The following is a 23699-nucleotide window of genomic DNA, read 5'->3' as shown; positions in this document are numbered from 1 at the left end:
GTTGATTAAGGAAATGAAAATCTATTCTGCTGAGCCGAAGCTCAATGTGTTCCAGTCTGTTTCACACTCTGGGATTTTCAAACCTTAATGGCTATCCAGTTAGTCACAGATCAGTGAAGCAAAGCTTTGATACAATGTTTATTTATCCATCTACTTATTCTTTTTTAAACATTTAACTCATCTCCCTTAAAGTGTTTGCAGACTTATCTCTTTGTGGCTATTGACAAAAAAACACTGAATTCATATCCAAACTAGTACAGTCTCTCCAAGCAACTGTCTCAAATTCTGCATGTGCACACTTGACAAAAAATCAGTGAGCTAAAGTAGTTTGATGAAATGTACCTGGCATTCATCAATAGCTGGAGTGAAAGCTAACGCCTTCCTGTGTCCACTGAGGCTTGTATCCTCTCATTGAATTCTGGCCAGGCATTTGCTCACCCCAGCCAAGGTCCAAATGCAATTTAAGAGCTGTGTGGGGACGCGTTTCTAGCGTAGAACCTGACATGATGTGGTCAATTGCCCCAGGCAGTGAATGAGCTCTCAAGTGGTGTACAGCAACAGCAAGACGTATTTCCTCTTCCAGCTCACCTCACGCCTCCTCCTTAAATTAAGCGATAGAGGCTGGGAGCCTTTCCGCAGGCCTCGGCGCGCTTTCACCCTTCCATTTCTAAGAGAACAAGGCAGGACGATGACAAACACTGTTGCTCACATATGCAGGAGAAAAAATGGGGAAAAAACACTTCAATTATTCTATTACAAATGGCATCTGCTCTTGACCCTCTACTTCAGAAAAATAAATTTCAAAGTGGACCACGATTATGCCAGCAAAACAAAGGCACTTGATGATTAAGGGTGGATTGTAATAATGCCACATTTTCTACACAGCACACACTGCAAAATATATGGAGTTACTGTAATGATTCCAAGGCCTTGAAAGGTTAGTGATTTGAACAAAAACATGAAAAAAGTGTGGGGTGCCAACTTTTTCAGTCATAATGTCTGCATTTATTTGAGTTATTAGAGTTAGTGTGATGCAGACCTTTTGCTATTTTGTTAGTATAGAGTACAGTATAGGGTATAGATGAGATGTTGTGGAATTGCATGATACAACCTGAAATACTATGTTGAAAAGTAACACATAGTAACAGAGTTGTTAAAAATGTGTCATTTTGGTTTGAGTGTGTAAACACATGTGAATGCTATCACTGACCTCAGCATCCAACCCTTCAGCTGAGAGAGTAATTGTCCTGGAAAGCTGATGGACTGTCAGGAGACAGGAGAGTTTGTTTTCTCTATTGCTTAGTGACATAGACATACACTACTTAAGCAACTTGTGCATTGAGACAGCATTCAGACTGCATTGTGTTTCAAGTGTTACAAATGGTCAGGGTTACAAATGGTCAGGGTAAAAGTAGAATTTGTGGCACAGTAGGTGGTCATAAAGTTATGCCTGATTGGTGTTGCCTGTATTATCTCCAGCATGTTTTGGGTCTAACAGATGAGTGATGCCTCAATCACCTCAACTGGCTCCTTTTGATGCACAGGAGGAGCAGCTCTATTCTGAGCTCCGTACAGATGTTCAAACTCCACACACTGTCTCCAAAACTGAGCCCGGCCACCCTTAGGAAGAAATCATTTCATCCATTTCTATTAGTCACTAGCCAGAGCTACAGACCGTAGGCTAGAGTTGGAGCATATGCAAACTGTCTGGTAAATTGAGAACTTTGCTTTTGGTTTAGTTCCCTCTTCAGTTCCCTATTATTGTTCATTCAACACCAGCCTCCTCCCCCTGTATATGATGTTTGACAATTATTTAGGGTCAGCTTCACACTTTGTCAAACACAGCCTGGTACAAGTTGTGCTTTTTTTTTCTGACTCATTTAAATGTTTGATAGAACCTCCTTTTATGGCAACTGAAGGCCCTTTTTGTGAGCACTCTGCACTCCTCCCACACCCAGAGTTTTACATCCATTAACACTGTAACGGCAAACTTTCTGGCCTGCTGCTGGTCTACCCGTCGGTCCTTGAGTTTCTGCTGCAAAAGACACAGATGTTCCTTCAGATTCCATCTGATCCAAATAAATGCCAGGATGTGATAAGTTGACATTATTCCTCTCTAAACAGGACCACTAAAGACAAATGGCTGAACATGATTTTGCTGCCAAGTCGATCATCAGTGCCTAAGATGTTCTGGTACCAAGAACACTTACTGTATGTGTCACTTAATGCTTGAGCATGGTGCTTGTCAATCCATTACTAGGACCACTTGAGTGAACACCAGGCAAAACATTCATCATCCCCCTCCCAATTATATAAGGTTACCCATGAGTACCGGCAACAGTTATATGGAGATTACCCTTATCGGGGAAGAATTCAGGGGCTCATAAATATCCCCATATCTAACCAGTAAAAGTATGGTTAAAACCGTAGTTGTCCAGTTGGTTCCCTGGACAGTGATGTGTGTGAACGAGAGCCCCACAGAGAAGTTACATTGCACAGTCCTAAAACAAGCTTACAAAGAAAGGGATCAGCATCCATAGGTTCCCAATCTCATCTGCCACCATGCTTACAATGCACACAACCTTTACTCCTATACTGTCCCTGCAGGTGGAGGATCTTCATGGTGGCAGCTCATGGTGGTTATTTGTTTAGGTTGTGCAACACTTAGTATTGAGTTCTCCCCACAACTCTTGCAAGTAATGTAGCTCTGAATAGTTTGTATTGGTGCTTTCTTAAATCGCTCTTAACAACATCAGAAAGATCTGATCCTACCTCACGGAATATACAACCCAACTCATTGTACAGGCGCTGGTCATATCTCGTCTTGATTACTGCAACGCTTTGTTTATGGGGTTACCAGTGTCACACCACTCTTTAGATCTCTGCACTGGCTTCCTGTAGCTCTGTCTCTTGCTTACAGGGTCACTCAACAACTCAACAGCTCCTGCTTACCTCAATTCACTCATTCAGGTCTGCAATCCTTCCCGTCCGCTGCGGTCTGCCAATGAACGACGTCTGTTGGTCCCAGCACCGCACAGAAGACACCAAGGAAAACTCTTCACCGCAACGAGCTACCAAACTCTGCATGCTAAGCAGACTCACTCCCAATATTCAAAAACTGCTGAAAACCAAAATCTCCGCATCTTCCTATGCACTTAAATCTATTAAAAAAAAAAAAAAAAAAAAAAAAAAAAAAAAAAAGACTTTTCTGCTCTTTGCTTTGAGGTTTCCTCCTTGACTTAGATTCTTGCTTGCCTTATACCTCACTTGTAAGTTGCTTTGGATAAAAGCGTCTGCTAAATAACTAAATGTAAATGTAAATCTCGTCCCTTCCCATGGATTTTCCCTGGAGAAACCCTACCAGGAGCTTTTGCCCCTTCCAACACAGTTCCCTGGATTACTGGGACACTCAAACCTCTCTAAAATATAAAGGCGTCACTTCTCTGAGAATTTTTGAGAACTTTTGCAATAAAAGATCTATAAATTTACTTCTTCTATATGGCAGAAGAATCAACAACAGGTGATATTAGATTGGTGAGGAATGGACATCGCATTATGTCTGTGGTGTGGCGAGCAGAGACTGATTTTGTGAGGACAAGAGAGGCACAGGGCCACTTCATGGCTGGCAAAATGACTGCAATATTTGGAAAGAGAGGGATGGTGGTATAAATAAGCATACATTTTCAATCTACTACTACAGTATGATGAAAATCCATTTGTGGTCCCCAGGTGTGGCAAACAAAAGGTTTGGATGTGTTTGTTCCAGATCTGTCTAAATGGTTTTGCTTTATTTCCCATTGAGATAGGGTGCGCAGGGAGTGTGGGATTGGGGTGCTGGGGGTGCCAACCAAGTAATTTTGCTGCCTACACTCTGCAGAGGGTATAATTGCAGACCTTAAAAATACCCATTCTGCTTTGGCACGTGTGAAAAGCTCGAGGGGGAAAGGCAGTAGTTGTCTATCATGTGGGTACATGAACATGTGGTGTGAGTACGTGTGTGGGACAAGCCTCGATGCACATTAGAACGAGCTGGTAGTGGCATATACTGTATGCATGAGTAATACTATACATATATATTATAGAGGAAAAAAGTCTTCATTGTTTTATTCCAAGAAACCTCATCACGACAGAGTATATTTATGTGGTAGCGTAAAATGAACTATATTTTTAGGGAACATATTCTATTTTATGTTGGTGATTTCCAAGTGTTTTTCTATTGGCCTGGGGGCCTCTGTGAATGAGTAATAGACAGAGTAATGGCTTCATCCTCACCCGGCTAAATTTGTTTTTCTTCCTTCTGCCTTGCAAATACAAAGAAAAAAAACTGCCAAAAAATGATAAATAGCAGCCATCCAATTACTCTGGCATCACTGTATTCAGGAATTTATGTTTACATTATCAAGATGTAGCACTGCTCTGCATGACAACACCTTGCCACAGAAACAAATGGCATTTACATTTCCTCTGGGTAGTAGCTAGGTGCAGGTTCCTATTCATTTAGCCAGTTTCTCTCCTGAAGTAATGGGAGGCCCTGACCTAAAGCCTCTCTGTCAGCCCATTAGTGAGCATGGAGAGCAGTGCATCGGCACCTCTGCTATTCTGCCACTCACAGACACCTCCTAGAATCAACACAAACAAGCCCAGAATGCTGCCCCTCCTGCTCATACACACACACACACACACACACACACACACTAACACAGCCAAGCAAGATGAAGCTGAGGCATTGATTTTATAATGATGCCCTGGCTGCTAGCAGCCATGGAGGAATTGGAGCTGGCTGAGCTGAGCTCTTGGTGTGTGGAGAGTTTTTTGGATGGGAGCCCTGCTGGTTGCTGGGACTAGTCCGGTGGAGAGGGTAGGCTACAGACGTGTGCAGTTGGTGGATCCAGAGCATGTAGAACATGGAGAGGCAGCCGTGCCCAACTTTACAGAAGCACCCTGAGCCAAGCGTCCCTCCTCAGCACACACAGACCTGCAACTGCCAATCAAAGCAGCCTCGGGCTCTGCCACTGCCTTGTGCGCATAAATTAGCATGTATTTGCATAAGAATCCACTCGTTTAGCAGACCCACTTGGCTGTCCCCCCAAATGGCATTTTCTTTACCCCCTCCCTCTATCTCTCACTTTTCCTCTCCTTATCCCTTTACAAGCACCAATAAGAGCTAGAAAATAGTGTGTTAACCCTTTTCATACCAAACCTCTCTTGACACAAATTGCATGTGTCCATGCAGCACTGAATGCATGTATATGCTTGTTTGCTGTAGGTTTGCAAATGAGAAGATTAAACCAACAAACAAGTCAGAAAACAAACAAACACAGGTGCTCTAACATATTTCAGCATTTTACACTCCAAAATACAAAATTGTTTTCTGATAATGCTCCACAATGTATGTGTTTACGACCATCACCATTTATCATTACCAGCAGTGTCAACATTTTTGGCCCTTCAAAGTTGCCACACAATTTATGAGTCACACTGCGTTTACCAAAATGGCTAAATCAACAACATCTTTAAAGGTCTCAATAGGCCCCAGACAGCAGTGATGCAAATCCAGTTTCTGGTCAGCAATGATTACAAAGAGGGTGAGTGAGACAGAGAGAGGAGAACTAAATATTAATTTTTTACTATGAAACGTCAGTCAGAACACCAAACAGCACACCTGGCAAGGGTTATTTAATAAAGAACTATCAATAGCCTTGAGCAAAACTTTTGGGATGCAATAATTGGCTAGAATTGTGCCTTCAGAGTCAATGTGAAGTGGCACACATGAGTCTAATGAAGGTTTCTCTGACTTTGTTCTGCTCACTCATTCTGATTAGTTTCACTGTGGTTCACGGTTCTCATCTGGTTAATTATTGAACGGGTTCACTGGTCCACAAAGCTGTCTACAATTGAGAAGCCTTTTGCTCCAGCTATACTCCACAGTTGATTAGTTACGTGTACCATGGACTAAGTTAAGTGGTAATTTCTTCCACATTTCACATTAATGTGCATATACACATTTGTGATTCTTGCCTGACTAATGACACAGTAGTCACATCATACTGAACATGTGCATCTGTGTAGGAAGTGGCAATAATTACCCAAAAATAAATATACACATCACAGATAGATACTGAAAAATATTTTTTCAATTTGTGTTCAAGTGTGAATCCTTGTAATAGGTGACACAACTGTGAAGAGTGACCAGTACCAGCAACAGCAGTTACTACAGTTGTGTGAGTGTCTGACAACCAGCTGTTTCGCTGATGCTGTGTCTACACAGACAGCGCAGCGTGAGCAGCACACTAGCAGAGCAGACCAAGGAGCTCTGGTGCTCTGTATGTTTTTACACTGGAGAGTTTAGATCAGTAGGATCTTAGCTCAGCATCCAATTCACAATCATCATTGTTACTCATGCAAATGCAAGAAAATAGACATGAAGTGTAAAAACATACTTTAGGAATATGCCACAAATGACACACAAGCTGACATGCATGACTTATTAATATAGGACCATATCGATTCTCTGAGATGTCTGACACACACGGCTTAAAAGCGCTTTGCTTTCAGAGTGTGTGAGTGTGAGTGCTCCTTGTAAGGCTGTATTTACACAGCCTTACACTTTGTCAGTCTATGTTAAACTCATAGCTACTCAAAAAGTAATCCACAAGGAATGCCCAGTTGCATGTACATTATTGGTCAGTGCAGCACAAGGCAGTATCACTGTGGCAGAGCCGCCCATGTCGTCATTCCTCACTGTATGAACACGCTTCCCTGATTTCCTTTAATGGCAAGGGCTGTTTTTGTTTAGTTTTTTTTTTTATGAAGTCCTTGTGAACATGGCCTTCAGCAGAAGTCGCAAACACTGAAACTGTGTCAGTTTTTGAACACGTGTGCAAACGTGTGGATGCAAGTGTGACAATCAAAAGGTGATAAAATACACTTTTATGTTAGTCATGTTTATCCCTTGAGGACAACTGGCAAATTTTAGCTCAGTCTGTGTATTTACACGTGTATGTTTGTAGTTTTAGTATTAAGTCCAAACAGCAGCTCAAACCCCAGGAGGTTGTGCAGTCGCTCAAGGGGGGCGCTCTCCCTTCCCATGCACCCTGCTGATCGAGGCAAACGGCTGAGCTCCCTGTCACCATCTCCAACCTGTGTTTTCATCCCTTCCTCATATCTAATATGAGTCACACACTTAAAGAAACACACACACCCAAGGGCTTAGGCTGCCCTGTCTCATCCCATTTCCTCAGCATCTTTGATCCCCAACCCTCCCAAAAAATACATTGCCCCCCTTGCAGTGTTAACTTCCTGCCATGCTATTTAAGCTTCCTTGTCCGCCTCAAGCCATCACAGCTTTGGTGCTAGCTGCTGCTGTCTCCTAATGACAGCAGCGCAAGAAGAACAGGCTAGGGGGTGTTGGACAACACGAGCAGGACAAAAAGCCCTGAGGTGCACCACAAGATAAGGAAGACTCATTACTGTCAAGGAAGGGTTAATGTTCACACACACTCTGAAGGGTCCCTCCCCAAATGCTGCTGCTTGTTATGAGTGCTAATGATGTCAGCGGAGGGCCCTGCTTGTTGATTAGACTAAATGGAGGACTAATAGAAGTGCGTGAGTGTAATTAATGACTGAAGGGGAGCCTAACAAAGACGGGAACACACTGCTGTGGCCATGGATGTTCCCGGGTTAAGTGTGTCCCTGGACGACATGGCAGGGCACCTTATCAGCTGGCCATACTATCCCCATGCCATCCCATGCCATGCCCTGCTATGCCATGCCACGACATCCGTTCCAGCACCCAGACAGGCCAGCCTGTGTGGCCAGGCCTAATTAGCTGTCACAGCAGGTGGAGCAGGAACCAGGGACACTGTGTGGTCTGCTCTCTGACAGCACAGGTCCCCGCAGAGTTCCCCCAGACACTGACCGTACAGGACCAATGGCTGTGTGTGTGCCTGTGTGTGTGTGTGTGAGTGTGTGTGTGTGCATGTGCCTACAATGTCTGTCTGTGTGCATGTGTGGCTATTTTTTGTACTTTAAGGTTGACAGAGACAGTGAGAGTAAAAAAGAGACAGGAAAAAAACTGAGTGTGATGGTGAAGGGTGTATGAGGAGGTATTGTGCACATACTCCCTCACAGATAAACAGAAAAAAGCTAATTTCCTTGCAAATATGGGTAGAAAAGGGTACAGTGTAGGTGCATGTATGAGTGTGTGTCTGTTTGGAAAAGTTTAATTATATTCACTTAACTTTCGCCTGTCACTGTTTTAGACAAGCACAAGATAGTCAGCCTGTACTGTACAGCTCCCCAGACAATAGACTACTGTTGAACAAAATAGAAAGCAACAGAATCTAATCAAACAGAATAGAAAATACCGTCTTTGAAATTAGATCATAATGGATAAAAAAATAAAATATATACTATGCATTGAGAGTGCCAAGAATGCTAAAGATAATATAGATCACCGAACATTACAAAGTAAAAAACAAGACTAACAGTGACTCTAGTGCTGTTTTCACTGACAGATTTATAGTTTGATGCAGATGTGTGTTTGTTTTTTATAGTGCATCTGAATGAGTTGTAGGGCCTAGTACACCCCGCTGATACCCCAGACACTGAACATGGAAACGGTAAATAACTAATTTTAGGTCCAAAGATGTTTTCTCTGGGCAGATCTGTGGCCATAAACAATCAGTCAACCTTCCTAGCCCTTAATGGCAGCCCATTTACGCGTTCCTCTGTATCGTCACACCCCTGTCACCTCCCTCCCAGCACAATATATTACTTAGTGTGTTTCCTTTCAACCCCCAGCTGTGTTTGTCCCTCTATTGTGGCTTTGTGCATGTGTATGCAGGGATGACACAGTGCATTCTGATGTTCCCTTCTGTATGCTAAGGCTCGTGTAAGCTGCAGTAATACTTCTTTACTGATAGCTTCGCTCACACTCACACACACACACACACTTATACACTCCCCTGGTTTAATCTATTACCATTTTTATGTGGCTCAAATATTCAGGCCGTGTTAACCAATGCATCATTACGAGGCGTATAACTGCAAAAGCCAAAGGATTTATAGGCTTAAATAAATTATGTGATACGATAGTTCCTGTTTTATGAGTTGCAACTTTGCAAATATTCTTTTAAATAATAATAATAAAAGAAAATATCCTGAAACTGGGGTGTTGGTGGAAAGAAAATGATTCCTTCTGTTAAAGCTTGCTAATGCACGTCCACAGTAACTTTGCACCTAAACACCTTGTGTTTACAAACATCTCGCACACAACATAAAAAATTCATTTGTGGAATTTTAGCATGTTCTCTTTCGACTTGCATTGCTGTGCTGTTATTTCCCTCAATGTCCCGCATATGTTCCTTAATGTATCTCAAATCGTTTCTATTGAGCATACCCGAATGCTGTGATGGCAGACATTATACCCAAGCACACACAAGACCATGCACAGTGATGTATTGTGCATTTGCAAGGTAATATATTTTACACATGGTGACTATACATCAACCTGTGATGTTTTGTGAGTAGGTCTATTTGATCCCATTTGGCAGATGGATCCAATTGTCCTAGCTCCTATTGGGTTGTGACAGAAAGCAATCTAACGGCAGGCTCATTGATGATGATGAGTTCTGTTCCACTGCACTGAGATCCAGTCCAATTTCAAAAGCAAATTCAGCAATTCATCTTCCAAATAATTGTGGCACTTTATCAATTACTCCCAGTCTTTTATCTATCACTTCAATTGATGTGATCATTTTCACAAACAGCCTTCTGTGCTAACGGCATTTTGGAGCACACTTGCAGGGTTGTGTGTGTGTGTGTGTGTGTGTTTGTGTGTGTGTTTGTGTGTGTGTGTGTGTGTATGTGTGTGTGTGTTCAAGTATGCATCTAAAGGCCTTTCAGCCTGAGTTTGCCAACATGTGTGCATTTGTTTGAAGTATGTATCAGTGTGTATGTCATCTGCTTAGTTGTCCAAATGCATGGATTTGGGTGTTTAATGATGTTTTGTACTGCTCATTACAATATTGCAAGTATTGTTTTACTTTTCTTTTTTTGGTTGGTTGGTTCTGCTGTGTGTGTTTGTAAGACCATTTACCTTTGATGGTGACTTTTTGATGAGTAACTTGACTTTCGTGCCTTCCATAACTATGAGTAGCCAGTGAGTGTGGGCATGTGGGCAGGCTTTTAAATCTATTGTGCCCATGTGCATGGTGTATGTGTAATACAACCTCATGTTACCTGATCATAATAAAAGATCACATTTTCGTATATAATACTTTCACTTTTTTTGAAAGTATCATGATCATCATTGCATTTGCTTAGAATACAAGCTTGTTGGGCTATTTGTTTTTTCAATTCCACATGCACCTTTTATAGAGGAGAGAGAAAACAATTTTGTGACACCCTCTTCAGGTATATGGAAATATGACTTATTATTCCAGCACATCCCACAGATGCTTGAATGAATTGAGATCTGGGGACTGTGGAGGCCAAGGCAAAACCCTAAACTTTTTGTTATGTTCCTCAAACCATTTTTGCCCTCTAGCAAGGTGTTTCATCCTGTTGTAAAGGCATCTTTCATCAGAGAATGCCTTTGCCATGAAGGGATGTCCATGTCTATAACAGCGTTTAGGTAGGTGGTGCGTGTCATGAATGCACTTATGCATTTATGTAAAGCTTTTACCTCCCGACATAATGTGCATTCAGATAATTCCACCAGCTTGTCACTCAGTTTCCTGTTACCATTGCCAATAGCAATAATTAGGTCAAGCTAGAAAGTCACAGAGACCAGTTGTCTAATGCGTATGGAAGTGTCCTCGTCTACATCCAATAACAACATCTGTCTTTCTACCTTACTCAAACTACCAGTCCAAAAATGTTAATTCCTTAGCTAGAAGACATTTACGGGTAATTATATCATCAGTAACTCCAAATTAAAAAATAAACAGTTTGTTGAAATAGCGCCACCTTGTAGGGAGGCAGGTGTCTTTTGAAATTGCTCCCATTTGACATCCCACTACAAAATGGCAGATACTGTTTGTTACGATGGAGCCAAAATGGCACTGGTTTCACTATTTAATATGTGAGATTTTAAATGCACAAATAGAGCCGTTTGATTAGAGTTAAGCACAAACACATCAGGGACAGGTTAGGGTTAGGCAGTAAATAAAGATGTAAGGATTAAAAAGTTGGGGTCTGCCTTAAAAATGAGTACTTAATGGCATGTCAGGTGACTACCTACTAGATGTTGCCAAGCCATAAGTGGTATGTATTTATTGTTTCTAATGAATGATACAAACAACATACTCATATTTTGTAAAAGGACAGTCTCCTAAACCGGCAAATATTCAGACTTAACATGTCTAGTTTTTCTTATCTAACTGGAGATGATTTTGTTCATCATTAGAAGAAACTAAATTGGTCAAGAAGTGTATAAAATAGGTAATAGTAAAATATTCAGAATTATATTAAATAAGATCCAAAAGATTGCATGCCCTTTAAATAGTAACTTTAATGACCACTTTGGGGCACTGTTACCAAACAACGTTGAGATGAAACTCGTTTTGATGTTGGAGAGCTCCAGGATGTTTTCTTTTGACATGCTCATGCTCAACAGCAGGTCATTTTAGTTTTACAGAATATGCAGAGCACCATTTTATCACTTTTTAAAGAATTCCTACACTGCTGATTCATGCTCAGGCTTTTGGGGATAAATATTCGGTTTCAGCAGACCTGGCATGATTAAGGACAATTGTAAACATTATGATACATTGATCCACTCAAATCAACATATCAGACCTAAATCTGGAAGATACAGTAAACTGTGCAGTGTTTTTCTGTTTCTAAGCATAATTATCCGATCCAATGAACCAATCCATATCGTTATATATCTATAATCTCTACTTACTGAACATATGCCCCACACTGGGCCCTATATTCAAAATATTGTGCACACATGCCCCTGACTACCTATTTGTGGCATATACCTCTTTGTACTTTTTCAGCAGCGTTTGTGATGTGTGGGTAAGTGTGTGTATGGCATTGGCCTTTAGTGTTCCATTGTTGGATGTTGTCATTGCCCACAGCAGAGCGAGTCCGGCTCCATTCTCTCCTTCGAGCTGTGCTCTATGATTGCTCACCGCTGACTCCTCTCATCAGCATCGTTGTGTGCAGGGGCTAGAGTGCAGACCCAGCCGGCAGGTATATGAGAGGAGTAGAGCAGGATATACGCTCATAAATCTGACAGATGCATGGTGTGTCATTACCTTCCACTTATTATTATTCTCTCACTCTTCTTTATACTGTGAGCCACTTTAGCTGTTTTCCCGGCCCGGCTCAGAAACATTTGTACTGTGGCCTTGTGGAGTGATAGATGCTCCTGGGGAGGTACTGGGTTATTGTTGCAGTTCCTGCTCTGGCTTTTTGTTTGTGTTCAGGATTCAAGTCTAGGCATTTAACCTTTTGTAGTCAGGCATATGCATTAGGAGTGTGTTTGTCTCACCACTAATAACAACTCAAAATACATGGAATATATTAGTATTTTTTCCTCAGATACACATAAGACATCCAGATATTTGTAGGTTACAGTCTGTTCCATGAATACTTTATAAATACCTTTCATGCGCCTTGAATATATTAAGACTGAAGGCAACCACATGTGGAAAAGTTGCTGTTACATCATGTCAAGCAAAATAAGAGGTAAACTCTGCGTTCTTGTTTCCTAATCCCTGAGCCGCCAGAATCCATTATTTCTATCTTTTCTCTTTCTCTACCTTACACTTGCTTGCTGCTCCTTTCTCATTCTTTATTCTGCCACTTCTTTTACTATTCTCCTTTTCAAATGCACAAATACAATATGTTCCACACACATACACACACACTGCCCCGGCATGGTTTCCCTGCGGCCCAGAGAAAAGAGCGAGCGAGACAGGGGGAGAGAGAGCAGCAGTCGCCTCACAAGAGCAGACCTCATAAAACTCCCTGTCACTTTGACTAATTTGTTAGTCTTGTCTCATTGTGTCGAATCGTCACCCCCTCCTTCCCCCTGATACACCGTCTCCCCCTGTCCTTCTTTCAACCCCAAACCCACCCCCATCCCATATCCCCACTACATCCATGTGAAGACGAGGGAGGGAAATTGGGAGGGGGAAAAGGGGGGCAATAAATGTAATATAGTGTGCTTGCCATTGGTTGCAGTGAGCTACACAGCAATCTATCTACAGTTAGAGGAAGAACAGAGGCTTTATGAAGCAGAGGATAACATGATGGCTCGATTTCTCATCCACTTTCTGTCTCTGTCTGGCCGTGTCCCACCTTTAAGTGGAGGCCTGCTGGGCACAGGTAGAGTAAAATTAAAAATGGAAAAGAAGAATGGGGATATTATTAACACAGACTGGGATACAGTGGAAGACTCCATTGGGTTGGACAACGCAAAACAGGGTGGGGACATTTTGGTTTAGAACTTCAGCTTGGCTTTTCTCTGGCGTGAAGAGCCAATGCCAGATTAACAGAGATAAATTGAAAGGCAAAACCCTGCTCCATGGCGTGACTCACTTGCCAGGTAAAGGTGGAGAATACTAGAGAATCGTCAGAAAACAAACAAACATTTGACTCCTTATGTCGCTGGGAATATAGTGTAGCATTATCTGAATTCAAGCAGCAAGTTTTTTTTGTTGTTGTTTTTTTTTTGCCATTACTGCACCCTCCCCTTCCCAAACCAACCCCTACTACATAGTCTTTAAATAGGAGCTTGGGCTCAGAGCTAAAAATAGGCTGTATTTCACCGCCAGCCACCCTGTGTTGATCTGTCAGCGCCCCTTCTCCCTCTTCTTCACAGTGAGGCAGACACAGCCCTCCTTCATGTGTTTTCGAAGGGAGGTAGGCAGTGTGTGATCACTCCAGCTCTAACCCATCTCCTGCAACACACATGGCAGGCCCAACCTCTGCTGACTCGTTGGCTTCACAGAGAGGCTGATGTGAACTCACACACCAATTTGAGACCGACGCTGTTTTTCTTCTGCACAGAAATGAGGGGCAGGATGTCCTGACGTGAGAGCGATGGGTGATGGAAGTAGTAATTTTGGCTGGTACAGTATAGACTGTGCAGGATTTGGAAGTCTTCTTCCCAGTTAGAGAGTGAGATAATTGTATTTTAAAATACATTCTGCTTTCAAAATATTATTTTTACCTAAAAAAAAGAGCAAAATTAAAACTAATCACTTGCAATTTTATTGTGAACCTATATTGTGAGTTTTAACAAAAACTAGAATATTGTTACCTAACTTCCCACTGCACTGAAATAATGACATAGGAAATTATTGTGCCTTTGTTATGGTCAAAGGTCAGGTTCTTATTATCCTTACATCTACTTTTAAATGAGGTTTCCCTTATCACAACAAAAGCCACTGGCTCTTTGTTGGTTCTATAAGAAAGCTAAGTCTGCATTAAACATATTTAATTGAGCATAAAAGGCTGTGAATGGCATCAACAGCTCCAGTGAAATCACTGACAGCGTAACCACAGAATGATAATGAGAGGCATCAAACACTGAATGGTTTATGAAAAGAATAGTACCTGATGACTTCAAAGCTAAACTGTATCTGATATGTGGGATGAAATGAATGGAACTGGGATGAAAAGTAATTAACTAGTGGTAGTATTTCTTTGCATAGCAGTAGTTAGAAGTAAGGAACATTTCACTGACCTGCTGAGTAAAGAGAAAAAATTAGAAAAATGCACAAAGTACTTCATGACCATAAGCACACAAATAAATGCCTATATTCTTCCCAAACTCAGTGGGTCAGAGTGAAGCAACAGCTTCATGTGGCACCTTCATTTCAACAGGTTCAGATCTATAACTGTAAAGAAAAATAATATGTGATAGAGTTGTGCAATTGCCTCAGTTAAATTTGATAATGGTGACTTGGAAAACAAGATTTTCTTTCCCCGCAAAACAGAATCATTTGGGGGAGCTGTTTGCTTACTGTATGTGGGCTCAAACGGAGTAATGAACAATCACCGTTTTGGTATTTTGATCTAGTCAAAACTGAAAACACACAGCTTCTTGATGTTCCTGTGTATAAACAAACTAAAGACAACCAGAATCAACATGCAACACATTCATATACTTTTACTGTACATTTTCTTCCAAACTACAGAGAAAGAATTAACAAAATCAGTAAGATCAGCTTCATAATTTGAACCATGCATTCTTAAACATCCTGTTAAACAGACATTTTCTTAAAAAACATATATTCATTTTAGAGAGCTTCGTAATCAGCTACAAGCAAACTGTGTGTGGAGAAATAATGGACTGTATACTGTTTTCTATTTAGACTAACTTACCCACTCTATTTGTTGTGTAGCACTGAGACTGGCAAAACTGTTTAAAAGTTATGGCTGGGAAGGCAATGATTCATCACCACACCTTCTTATATCACACATCACTCTACATGACTGTCGAGTGTGGATGTTCACAGAAGAACAAAAATAGCAGGTTGCACTATCGCTGATCATTGTAAATGTGTAGTTAAAATATTGCCCAGTATGGAAGATCTAATAACTCCTACAGCCTTGTTAAACCATAATTAGGAAATATCTTTCATTTTATAGTGTATGCTCTGACAGTACCTTGCTGCCTTTTTCTGAGTGATTTGACATTTATTACAGCAGCATTATTACATATGGGACTTGCGGTGGGTTTGTGACCATGCACTTTACCAAATTTGTACTTGGAAAATTGGAGAATTACCTATGTGCCTCTGGTTTTTATTTCTATTGAGTGTGCAGTTATTAGTATGAGATATGAGATGTAGAAACTAATAATCCTATACTGACTACATTTCAAGACTTTTTAGTGGACAAAACTGTCTATAGATGGTGGATAGTTAACTGCTGAAATAAATGCTTTCAAATACAAGATTAGGACCTTCTCAGTATAATTTATTTTGCCTAATTCAACTTTGGATCACAAAAAAATCCATCTTAATACTGGATGAGCCACTATAAAAAAAATGAATAAGTGTAAGAGCTACAGTCACAGTAACTCAACGGTGGAGGAAGTTTATAGGTTCTTACGCTTTTGCCATGGTTCCACAAGAACCTTTTTCTGAATGGGGTCTGCTTTGTGAGCAGTGGTATTCACACAGTTTGGTCAAACACGGTCAAAGGCCGGTGATGTCCTTGTCTCTCTTTCACTCCACTGCACTGTTATCAATCATACACACAAGAAAAAGACAGGCAGAATTAAATGCATGCAGACACAAACACACTTAAATGTATCCTCTGAAACGTACACACGGCCTTTCACTGGAAAATGTAAGCAAGTTCCTCTCTTCCACACTGTTGCTTCTCCACCCCTCTGTGACTTCAGCTGACTTTTATTCATCATAACAGAATGAAAAATATAGATTTGTTCCTGGAGATTAGAACAAAAAAAAATGAATGTATAGACATAAAGGAAATAGAGCATGAAGGAGGAGAAAATACATAGAGGAAAAAAGTGAGTAAAAGAAAGAGAACGACAGAAAAAGGGAAGAGATGAGGAAAAAGAGAGATGGACTCTCGAAGTGCAGCAGCACACAGGCACAGAGCTGTGAGTTCCCAGGCAAGACAGCATGAGCTGCCTATTTGTCAGCATTGATCAACCCATTAAGGGGCTGTGGTAGGAAGCATATTGGTTTTGGAGGCCAAAGGGGCAGAGAGAGACAAAGATAAAGCAAGACGGCCAAGGTGTTGAACTCCTTTCAGCCTCGGCAGCCACACATCTGCAGGATGAAAAAGCCTGTAGTCTTCCTCTCTAGTGTCTATGCAGTTCATTTTGCGGGGCCCAGAGGGAAGGTAGTAAATGTCATTTGTCTTAAAGCATCTCTGGAGGCTCCACTGTATGCGTTATCTTAGCTTTCTGCCGCAGCAATGCTAATAAGGAAGTAGTTTCTCAGACAGAAAGAATGTCACTTGTCCTCAATCTCAGTACGTGGGTGTGCGTGTGTGTGTGTGCGTGCATGTGTGGGTGTGTGAAAAGGGTGGGTGGTGGGGTGGGGGTAGGTCCTGGCCCAAGGGGAAAGCAGGCTGCCTCTTTGCCCAGCCTCTGATGAATTCATATAATTAACTCTGCCTTGATCTGTTGGCTAATCCTGCACTCAGTAATAAGGGATTAAAATGTCACCTAAGCCACCTGCTGTTATTGAGCCTCAAGACTTTTTGTGCCTCTGAGTGTATGTGCATATGTGTGATGTGTGTTTGTGTGTGCGTGCGCATAAGAGAGGAGAAAAGTAAAGTGAACTTGAAGATACAGTTTGCAGTAAGCTTGTGTGCTAAAAGCGTTCCCTTTGTTTGCACAAGAAACTATATGGAGAGGACACTACATCGACATCTTAACTACCAGCATCTAAGCGCTACACAACTCTATAGTTTGGCATCATGCTGAACTACATAATTTGGCTTGAAGCTGGAGCCCAACTTGCAGCAGACTCGCTCTAAAAACTCATTGTCACAGTCACTAAAAAGGGACATGAAAGTGGGACATGCTGGAAGGTGGGAGATGAGAAATCCTTTTCCTCCCCTCTCACTATGACCTCCTTGGACCAAGTAAAGAAAAAAAAAAGAAAGAAGTGCCAATTGGTTGGCTAAAAGCCCACAGACCAACGGCCAGCCCGCCTTGCTGCCTGCTGGCCACCTCCGTTCGGTTGCCTGGCAACCCCAAGTGTACTTTTGGGTTGTCTAATGACTCTTGTTACTACAGTGGCTCAGGGGCTGCTAATGAAGCTTCCTGACCAATCGCTGCCGTTTAAAACCTGGAAGCTGACTGATCACTCTACAGGGATCTTGGGACTTGAGGCTACTCTAAACCTCTTATGCGAGACAAATTCTGCCCCCAACCTGAGCTTCTGTCAAGACACTCCACGCACACACAGCACACCTTAACTTACTGCTTACAATGCTCCAACTGACCTTAATTCTCTCCACTGCACACTCGCACACTTCAGCGCTTCACCTCACATGAACTTTTTCTAAGATTCAGGTGTAGCCATGTTCTCTGGTTTACTGATGGCTTTTATTCAGCCCGAAATACGAGGAGGCCTGTCACAGTATGGGTGATTAAGGCCACACAAATATTGTGACGATAATGATGAAAGGATGTAGAGCCTCAGTGAACCAGTGTCTATCAGAGTAATGGCTGTAGCAGAAACATCTGGACACATTGTTCCCCTTTAAAACAAATCCCCCCTTCTCCCTTTTTAAGACTTGAAAAAAGTACTAGTCACCGCCACTTCCCTTTTAATTTGAAATTTGTTAAAGGACATGTAAAATGTGTTAGAACAGTGCTGTTGGCACCTGAATGATGTTTACGCAGAGTGACTAGCAGTGAGTCGACAGGTCAATGTCCTTACTCCCACTCATCAGACACTGACTGCTGCAGAAGCTGAGCATATGACCTTTGTTTCTGCTCATATGAAGAATGATCATTCTAACCCAAAACAATGTAGTGTAAAACAATGTTTGTGAGCAACAGGTAATTTGAAGAAGTGTTTTCTCCTTCCTTTAGTGTCTAGAAAGTCACACACCATCAAAGTGACACACCTACAGTCGGGAAAATAGCAATAGAGCATGTATATTTACTTTGGCCACAGTGTTTACACATCATAGGGTAAAATGTAAAAGTTACCATTTATATCTTTGAGTGCAGCTCCAATTGTGTGGTTGCTATTGCTCCTTGTGCGTGTGTGAGTATATGTGTGTGCGTGTGTGTGAAGCTTCATGATGCAGTCGTCATCTCTCTAAGCTTTGTTCCAGTGTCACAGGATATTGCTAGGTGAGTGCATTTACACCCCCAGGGTGTCACCGCATATACGCTTGTCTATACATGTCTGCTAGTCTCAGGTCTATATTTGGCTGTGGTCTGGGCTCATGTCAACTGCTGTCAAACGCGTTGCCTGAGGGCCCGACACCCACTGTGCTGTCCTAGCTGACTGATCTGAGTGGGCAGCACCATGTGCCATTCATTGGCATTTACATGTTGGACCTGTCTGCATGGCCTATTTAGAAATAGGCCGACTGCTGACTGAAGCCAAAGGAACATGATGCCAAATATAAAATACAATGCCAAATATGACATGCGTGGGTAGCCACAATAAGCAAGGGTCTTCGAGCGTGGCTCTTAACACCCACCCTTTTTTACAGGAGAAAGAGAAGGGATATTATTCCTGTTTCAGAGAAGGCACAAGATTGAGTGTTTTCTTGACTGTTTTCATATTCAAACTGTGTGGAGTGAGAAAAAATGAACCCATAGTCAGATGAGCAAAAAGTACCAGGAGAGTTTTTTATTCACGGCAGGCAGTTTTAAAAAGGATTTTAGTGTGTGTGTGTGGAGACAAAGTTAGCTTGGCCACGTTTTACTTTCACCTCACTGTGAAATGGATCTTGAAAGGCTGTTTATCGATTCCCTACTGTTAACCTTTCACAAGCTGTTTCGCAGCTACGCTGTTCGGTGACTCTTAATAGATTCCAGTAGGAGGAAGCTGGGGCAGGGTGTGGTTCGCTGACCAGACTAATGACATATTGGTTGTGATTTTCCAAAGGGCACCTGGGTAGGGAGGCGAGAGAGGAGGAGGGGATGGAGGCAGAGGAAGAGGGATTGTTGAGGGTCAGGGATGAGCAGGATATAGCTAGTGACTGGAGTCTGGAGCCAGGAGGGGACAGGAAGAGCAAGGGCTATCCAGAAAGGACCTCTCCTGTGGGGCTGGGAGTGGCTGATGTAATGGCATTAATCTCCAAGTGCCATCTGACACCCAGTGTGGCTCCGTCATTGAAAAGTGCTAATTTTGCTGAACTGTGAGGGGAATTCAGGCATCTCTAGAGGCAGTGCCTTGGATTAATTAAACACGCTGGCATGAAGCTCTGCACAGATTTATCTCTTTTACAGCGTCATCACTGTTTGATTTTCCTGTTTAGCTCACAAAGCAGGACAAACTCAGAACATTAACACCAGGATCACTGCCACATTTCACTTGTTCTCTTCTCACTTCACATAATCCTTGCGTTTCATGCTAACCTAGGATTTCCCTTCTTCTCCTTCTTCTCTCTCTCTCTCTTTCTTTATTTTCTTCTCCTCTACCTTTCTGTCTTTCTCTCTCCAGATGAACCGTCCCATCCAGGTGAAGCCAGCTGACAGCGAAGGACGAGGAGGTAATTAACCTTCTCCTGGTCTCCACTGCACCCCCACCCCCCTTAAAAACACACACATGCAAAAACACAAACACACTAGAACAGTACACACAACCCTTAATATTCTGCTCTCACTTTAGACACACTGGGAGTTAGTAGAGTTGCCTGTAATATAGGTCACTTGCTTCTACTTGGCTAACATCTGTGCCAGCAGAGGGGCTGTCTAAGGTTCACAGTCACCAGTAGCAGTTCAGAGAATGAGACAGAGAAAGAAAGAAATGCGAGTGAAAAGGGAAAATAATGTGCAGCGGAGGACCTCCATTGCTCAAACTATACAGAGGGATATTCAAGCCTGCTTACACATAAGAAACAGGGAAAAACACACTCAAAGAAAAGTTAAAATCTAACAAATGTATAGTACAGCTCAGAGGGAGCACCTTGAGAAAGGCACTGACTGACTGAATGCATGAAGGTAGGAAAGATGTACATACACTGATCCCCCACAAAATTAATACCACCTGCTAGTTTTAATGCTGTGGTGGACGGAGGTCAGCATGGGAAATGTTGATGATGTCGGTTATGACCAACAGGTATCAGAACACACAGTCACAGCTTGCAGCATGAGGCTGTGTAGCCTACCTGCCCACTGTGCCTACCTACAGTACCTAACTAGCAAACTCTCATGTATGTATGATTCTGCTTCGGTATTAATATCGTGTGGTTACACTGGGATTGTGGAACGATACGGAACAGCCAAAATTTTATCTGGGTCACATTTTGATTCAGTGTGTGGCGCAACACTTCAATTCCACCATGAATTAACTATAACTATGTATTAAAAGCATGAATCATGACACTGCAAAAAACAATTGCACTTTGACACTGTGCTGTTTCCCCTGCGCCGTCCTCCATCATTTGTCTGACTGACATGGTGATTGACTAGATCGTTCTGAAGCAATTTGCGACTAACATCACTAAGGTTAATGCAGATTAGGCCCGTTTTTTCATGGGCAGAATTGCATCTAATTAGACTCGTCGGTGTCTGCACTGTGTTTGCATTTTAGAGTGGTGATTTAAACTCCCTAGGTCAGATTGGACTGAGCCACTTTGCTGATTTATGTGGTCAAGTGTGAATCAGATGGCCCGTTTCTATTGGCACACACACCCCTATGTAGATCTTATTTTTTGTCATAGCGGCACTTTAATTAACGGCCAACTAAAACAGGCAAAGTCTGACCGACAAGGCCTGGGCGAGAGCCAGTCGGCATTCTCACCAAGATAAATTGGATCTCTGGGCTTAACAGGGGAGGATGGATGGGTCCCAATATCAATTACAACCCTTTTTTTCCAGCAGAAAGAGAAAGGAGATGAACAGGCAGTCTGAATGAAATACTGAGGGCTCTTAGGCTGGCACAGCCCCTGCTAGTCTGTCAGATGAACTTTCTATATGGGAGGACAGGATAGGACACAGCACAGAATGAAATAAGACCAAGTAGACAGGCCCCAACAGAGATATTGAGCGTTAATGGCAACAGGAAGTCAGCAGACAGGCCAGGGAAGTAAACCACAGTCGCGGCTGACAATGAAATGAGATTTACTATGAAGGCCTGTGGTTAAAGGAAAATAGACAGCCCAGCTAGGGCTGACTAAAAGAGAGAAAGTAGCAAGGATTCATCTCTGGAAGGCTGAGGATCAGTCAGGTACACCAACCCACTGTGGAATCCAGATTGTCAAATCAAGGGGTGAACCGGTACATTTGCACCTTTAGAACTGAGTCACATTTATCACTGCAAAGACATCCGCAATTATCTGTCATGGGAACTTGTGCAGGGGTCTCGATTACATGCGGGTGCAGGCATTAGGGCCCATTACTCTGTTTGGAGACTTAGTAGCCCTCCTTTTGTTCACTGTGTCCCCGAGAGACATCATCTCTCTGGGGATATGGGAGTGTCGAGAAGAGTAAAACCGGAGCTCAGAAAATTGCTAGAAAGGCCTGGTGCAGTACAATCATGCTGCTCGACTGCCATCGTGGATCACAGAGCTGATTCTCAGGCTGCCTATTACAGTGACTCATATTTTATTTTTTTCTATGGATTATCAAAAAAGAATGGAGCATGGAAGAAAAGCTTCACAGCCTTTAAATCTATTTCTGTTCCTCGAGTCAGCCAACCTCTTCACCACAAAGTCCACATTTATCTGATGGGCTTAACACAACTTTCTCTTGCCCAATTATATCAAATCTTAATATCAAGAGAAACTGAGAAACAATCAATGGGTCTTTTGCTCAATCCATCTGTGGTCAGTGCAGGAACAAACAAACTAAATCCAAGCTATTTGCTTCCATCCAAAAGATCTAAAATTAGCAGAAGTAGACATTTTGTGCTCTCTCTTTCTCTCTTTCTTGCTTTCTTTTGCTTTTATCTCAGTGGAACATCAGTACAAAGGAGATGAAGCAAGTGATAGAGAGAGAGAGGTAGGGATTCAGTAGAAGGCCCATGGAGGAATGTGAGAGAGTGAGAGATGGAAGACAAAAAAGAGCGAGAGGAGAAGAGACGACAGGATGAGAAAGTTAACGGAGGGTGATGGAGGCAGCTGAGTGAATCTCAGCAGTAAATCATCTCAGAGCCGCCCCATCTCTATCTCCTCCTCGCCTCACCAGGAATCTTTTTCCCCCTGACCTTGTCTGCTGCTGTGTCTGTGAAGAAAAGATGGGGCCAGATTATCTATGATTGGAGATGGCCATTATCTAAACACAATCTTGGAGCCAGTCCCTCTCCACTAGCCACTGCTGAGAGACTGGAGACCACACTGATGAGAAGAGAGATGATGGGTCAGCCGGCAACACCCTCTCCTTTTATTAACTCTGATAAGATGGTTTCAACACTCTCCCAAAATGCCCAGCAACCTCCATCAACATCGACTTTTTTTACAATGTGCCACTCATAGTGCATTTGTCTACACAGTCTTCTTACCCTAGTTGTTTATTAGCTCTTCATACTTTTGTTTTATTGGATGCTTATACAGTGCCAGGAGCATCACAATCCCTCCATCTGATACTCTCCAGCCCTGTGTGAGTCTTTTTAATATCGTGTCTATGCCTTTTGTCTGTCTGGCCGAGGGGAGTGAATGGGTCGTGTTTGTCCTTGCCAACCCGCTGCTCTTCAAAAGGTTGACCCGAGTCGGGCAGTGTAGAGATTGACAGGACCTTAAGATGTTGCGCACTGAGCTGTCATGCCCCACCCCAGCAGGTAGGAAAGAGTGAGGGCTGCTGGCTGGCTTCGTCTGGCAGGCCACAGGGGAGGGGCTGTCTGGAGGGCACTCCACTTTACATGCAAATGAAGCCAAAAGATCCCTCTGTGCCTCTGGACACAACTGTGCAAAACTCTGAAAAGTCAAGAAGAACCCTGGTGGCAGAGAATGTATGCGCACAGAGAAATACTCTGACACACACGGAGACACATGGACAGACACTGCCAGCATTGTCCATTGCAGCGTATCTGTGAAGAGTTTTAGGGCATTTAATGACTGGG

General features: G+C 42.5%; 1 protein-coding gene across 26 annotated transcripts in view; it reads left to right on the top strand.

The window, feature by feature from the left end:
- The window catches only part of celf6 (CUGBP Elav-like family member 6), a 138672-nt gene that overhangs the window by 70692 nt on the left and 44281 nt on the right, over positions 1 to 23699 (top strand). For all 26 annotated transcript variants that reach the window (XR_010912350.1, XM_067495235.1, XM_067495248.1 and 23 more), the window contains exon 3: positions 20142 to 20190. Coding sequence is in view for 25 of the 26 variants with exons in the window: in XM_067495235.1 (XP_067351336.1) it covers positions 20142 to 20190 (49 nt within the window). In the remaining variant the exon portion in view is untranslated. The remainder of the gene's footprint in view (positions 1 to 20141; positions 20191 to 23699) is intronic.

This window comes from Channa argus, chromosome 2 (assembly GCF_033026475.1).
Source record: "Channa argus isolate prfri chromosome 2, Channa argus male v1.0, whole genome shotgun sequence".
Taxonomy (NCBI): domain Eukaryota; kingdom Metazoa; phylum Chordata; class Actinopteri; order Anabantiformes; family Channidae; genus Channa; species Channa argus.
Note: the sequence above shows the minus strand (reverse complement) of the source record. Positions and strands in the feature narration are given on the sequence as shown.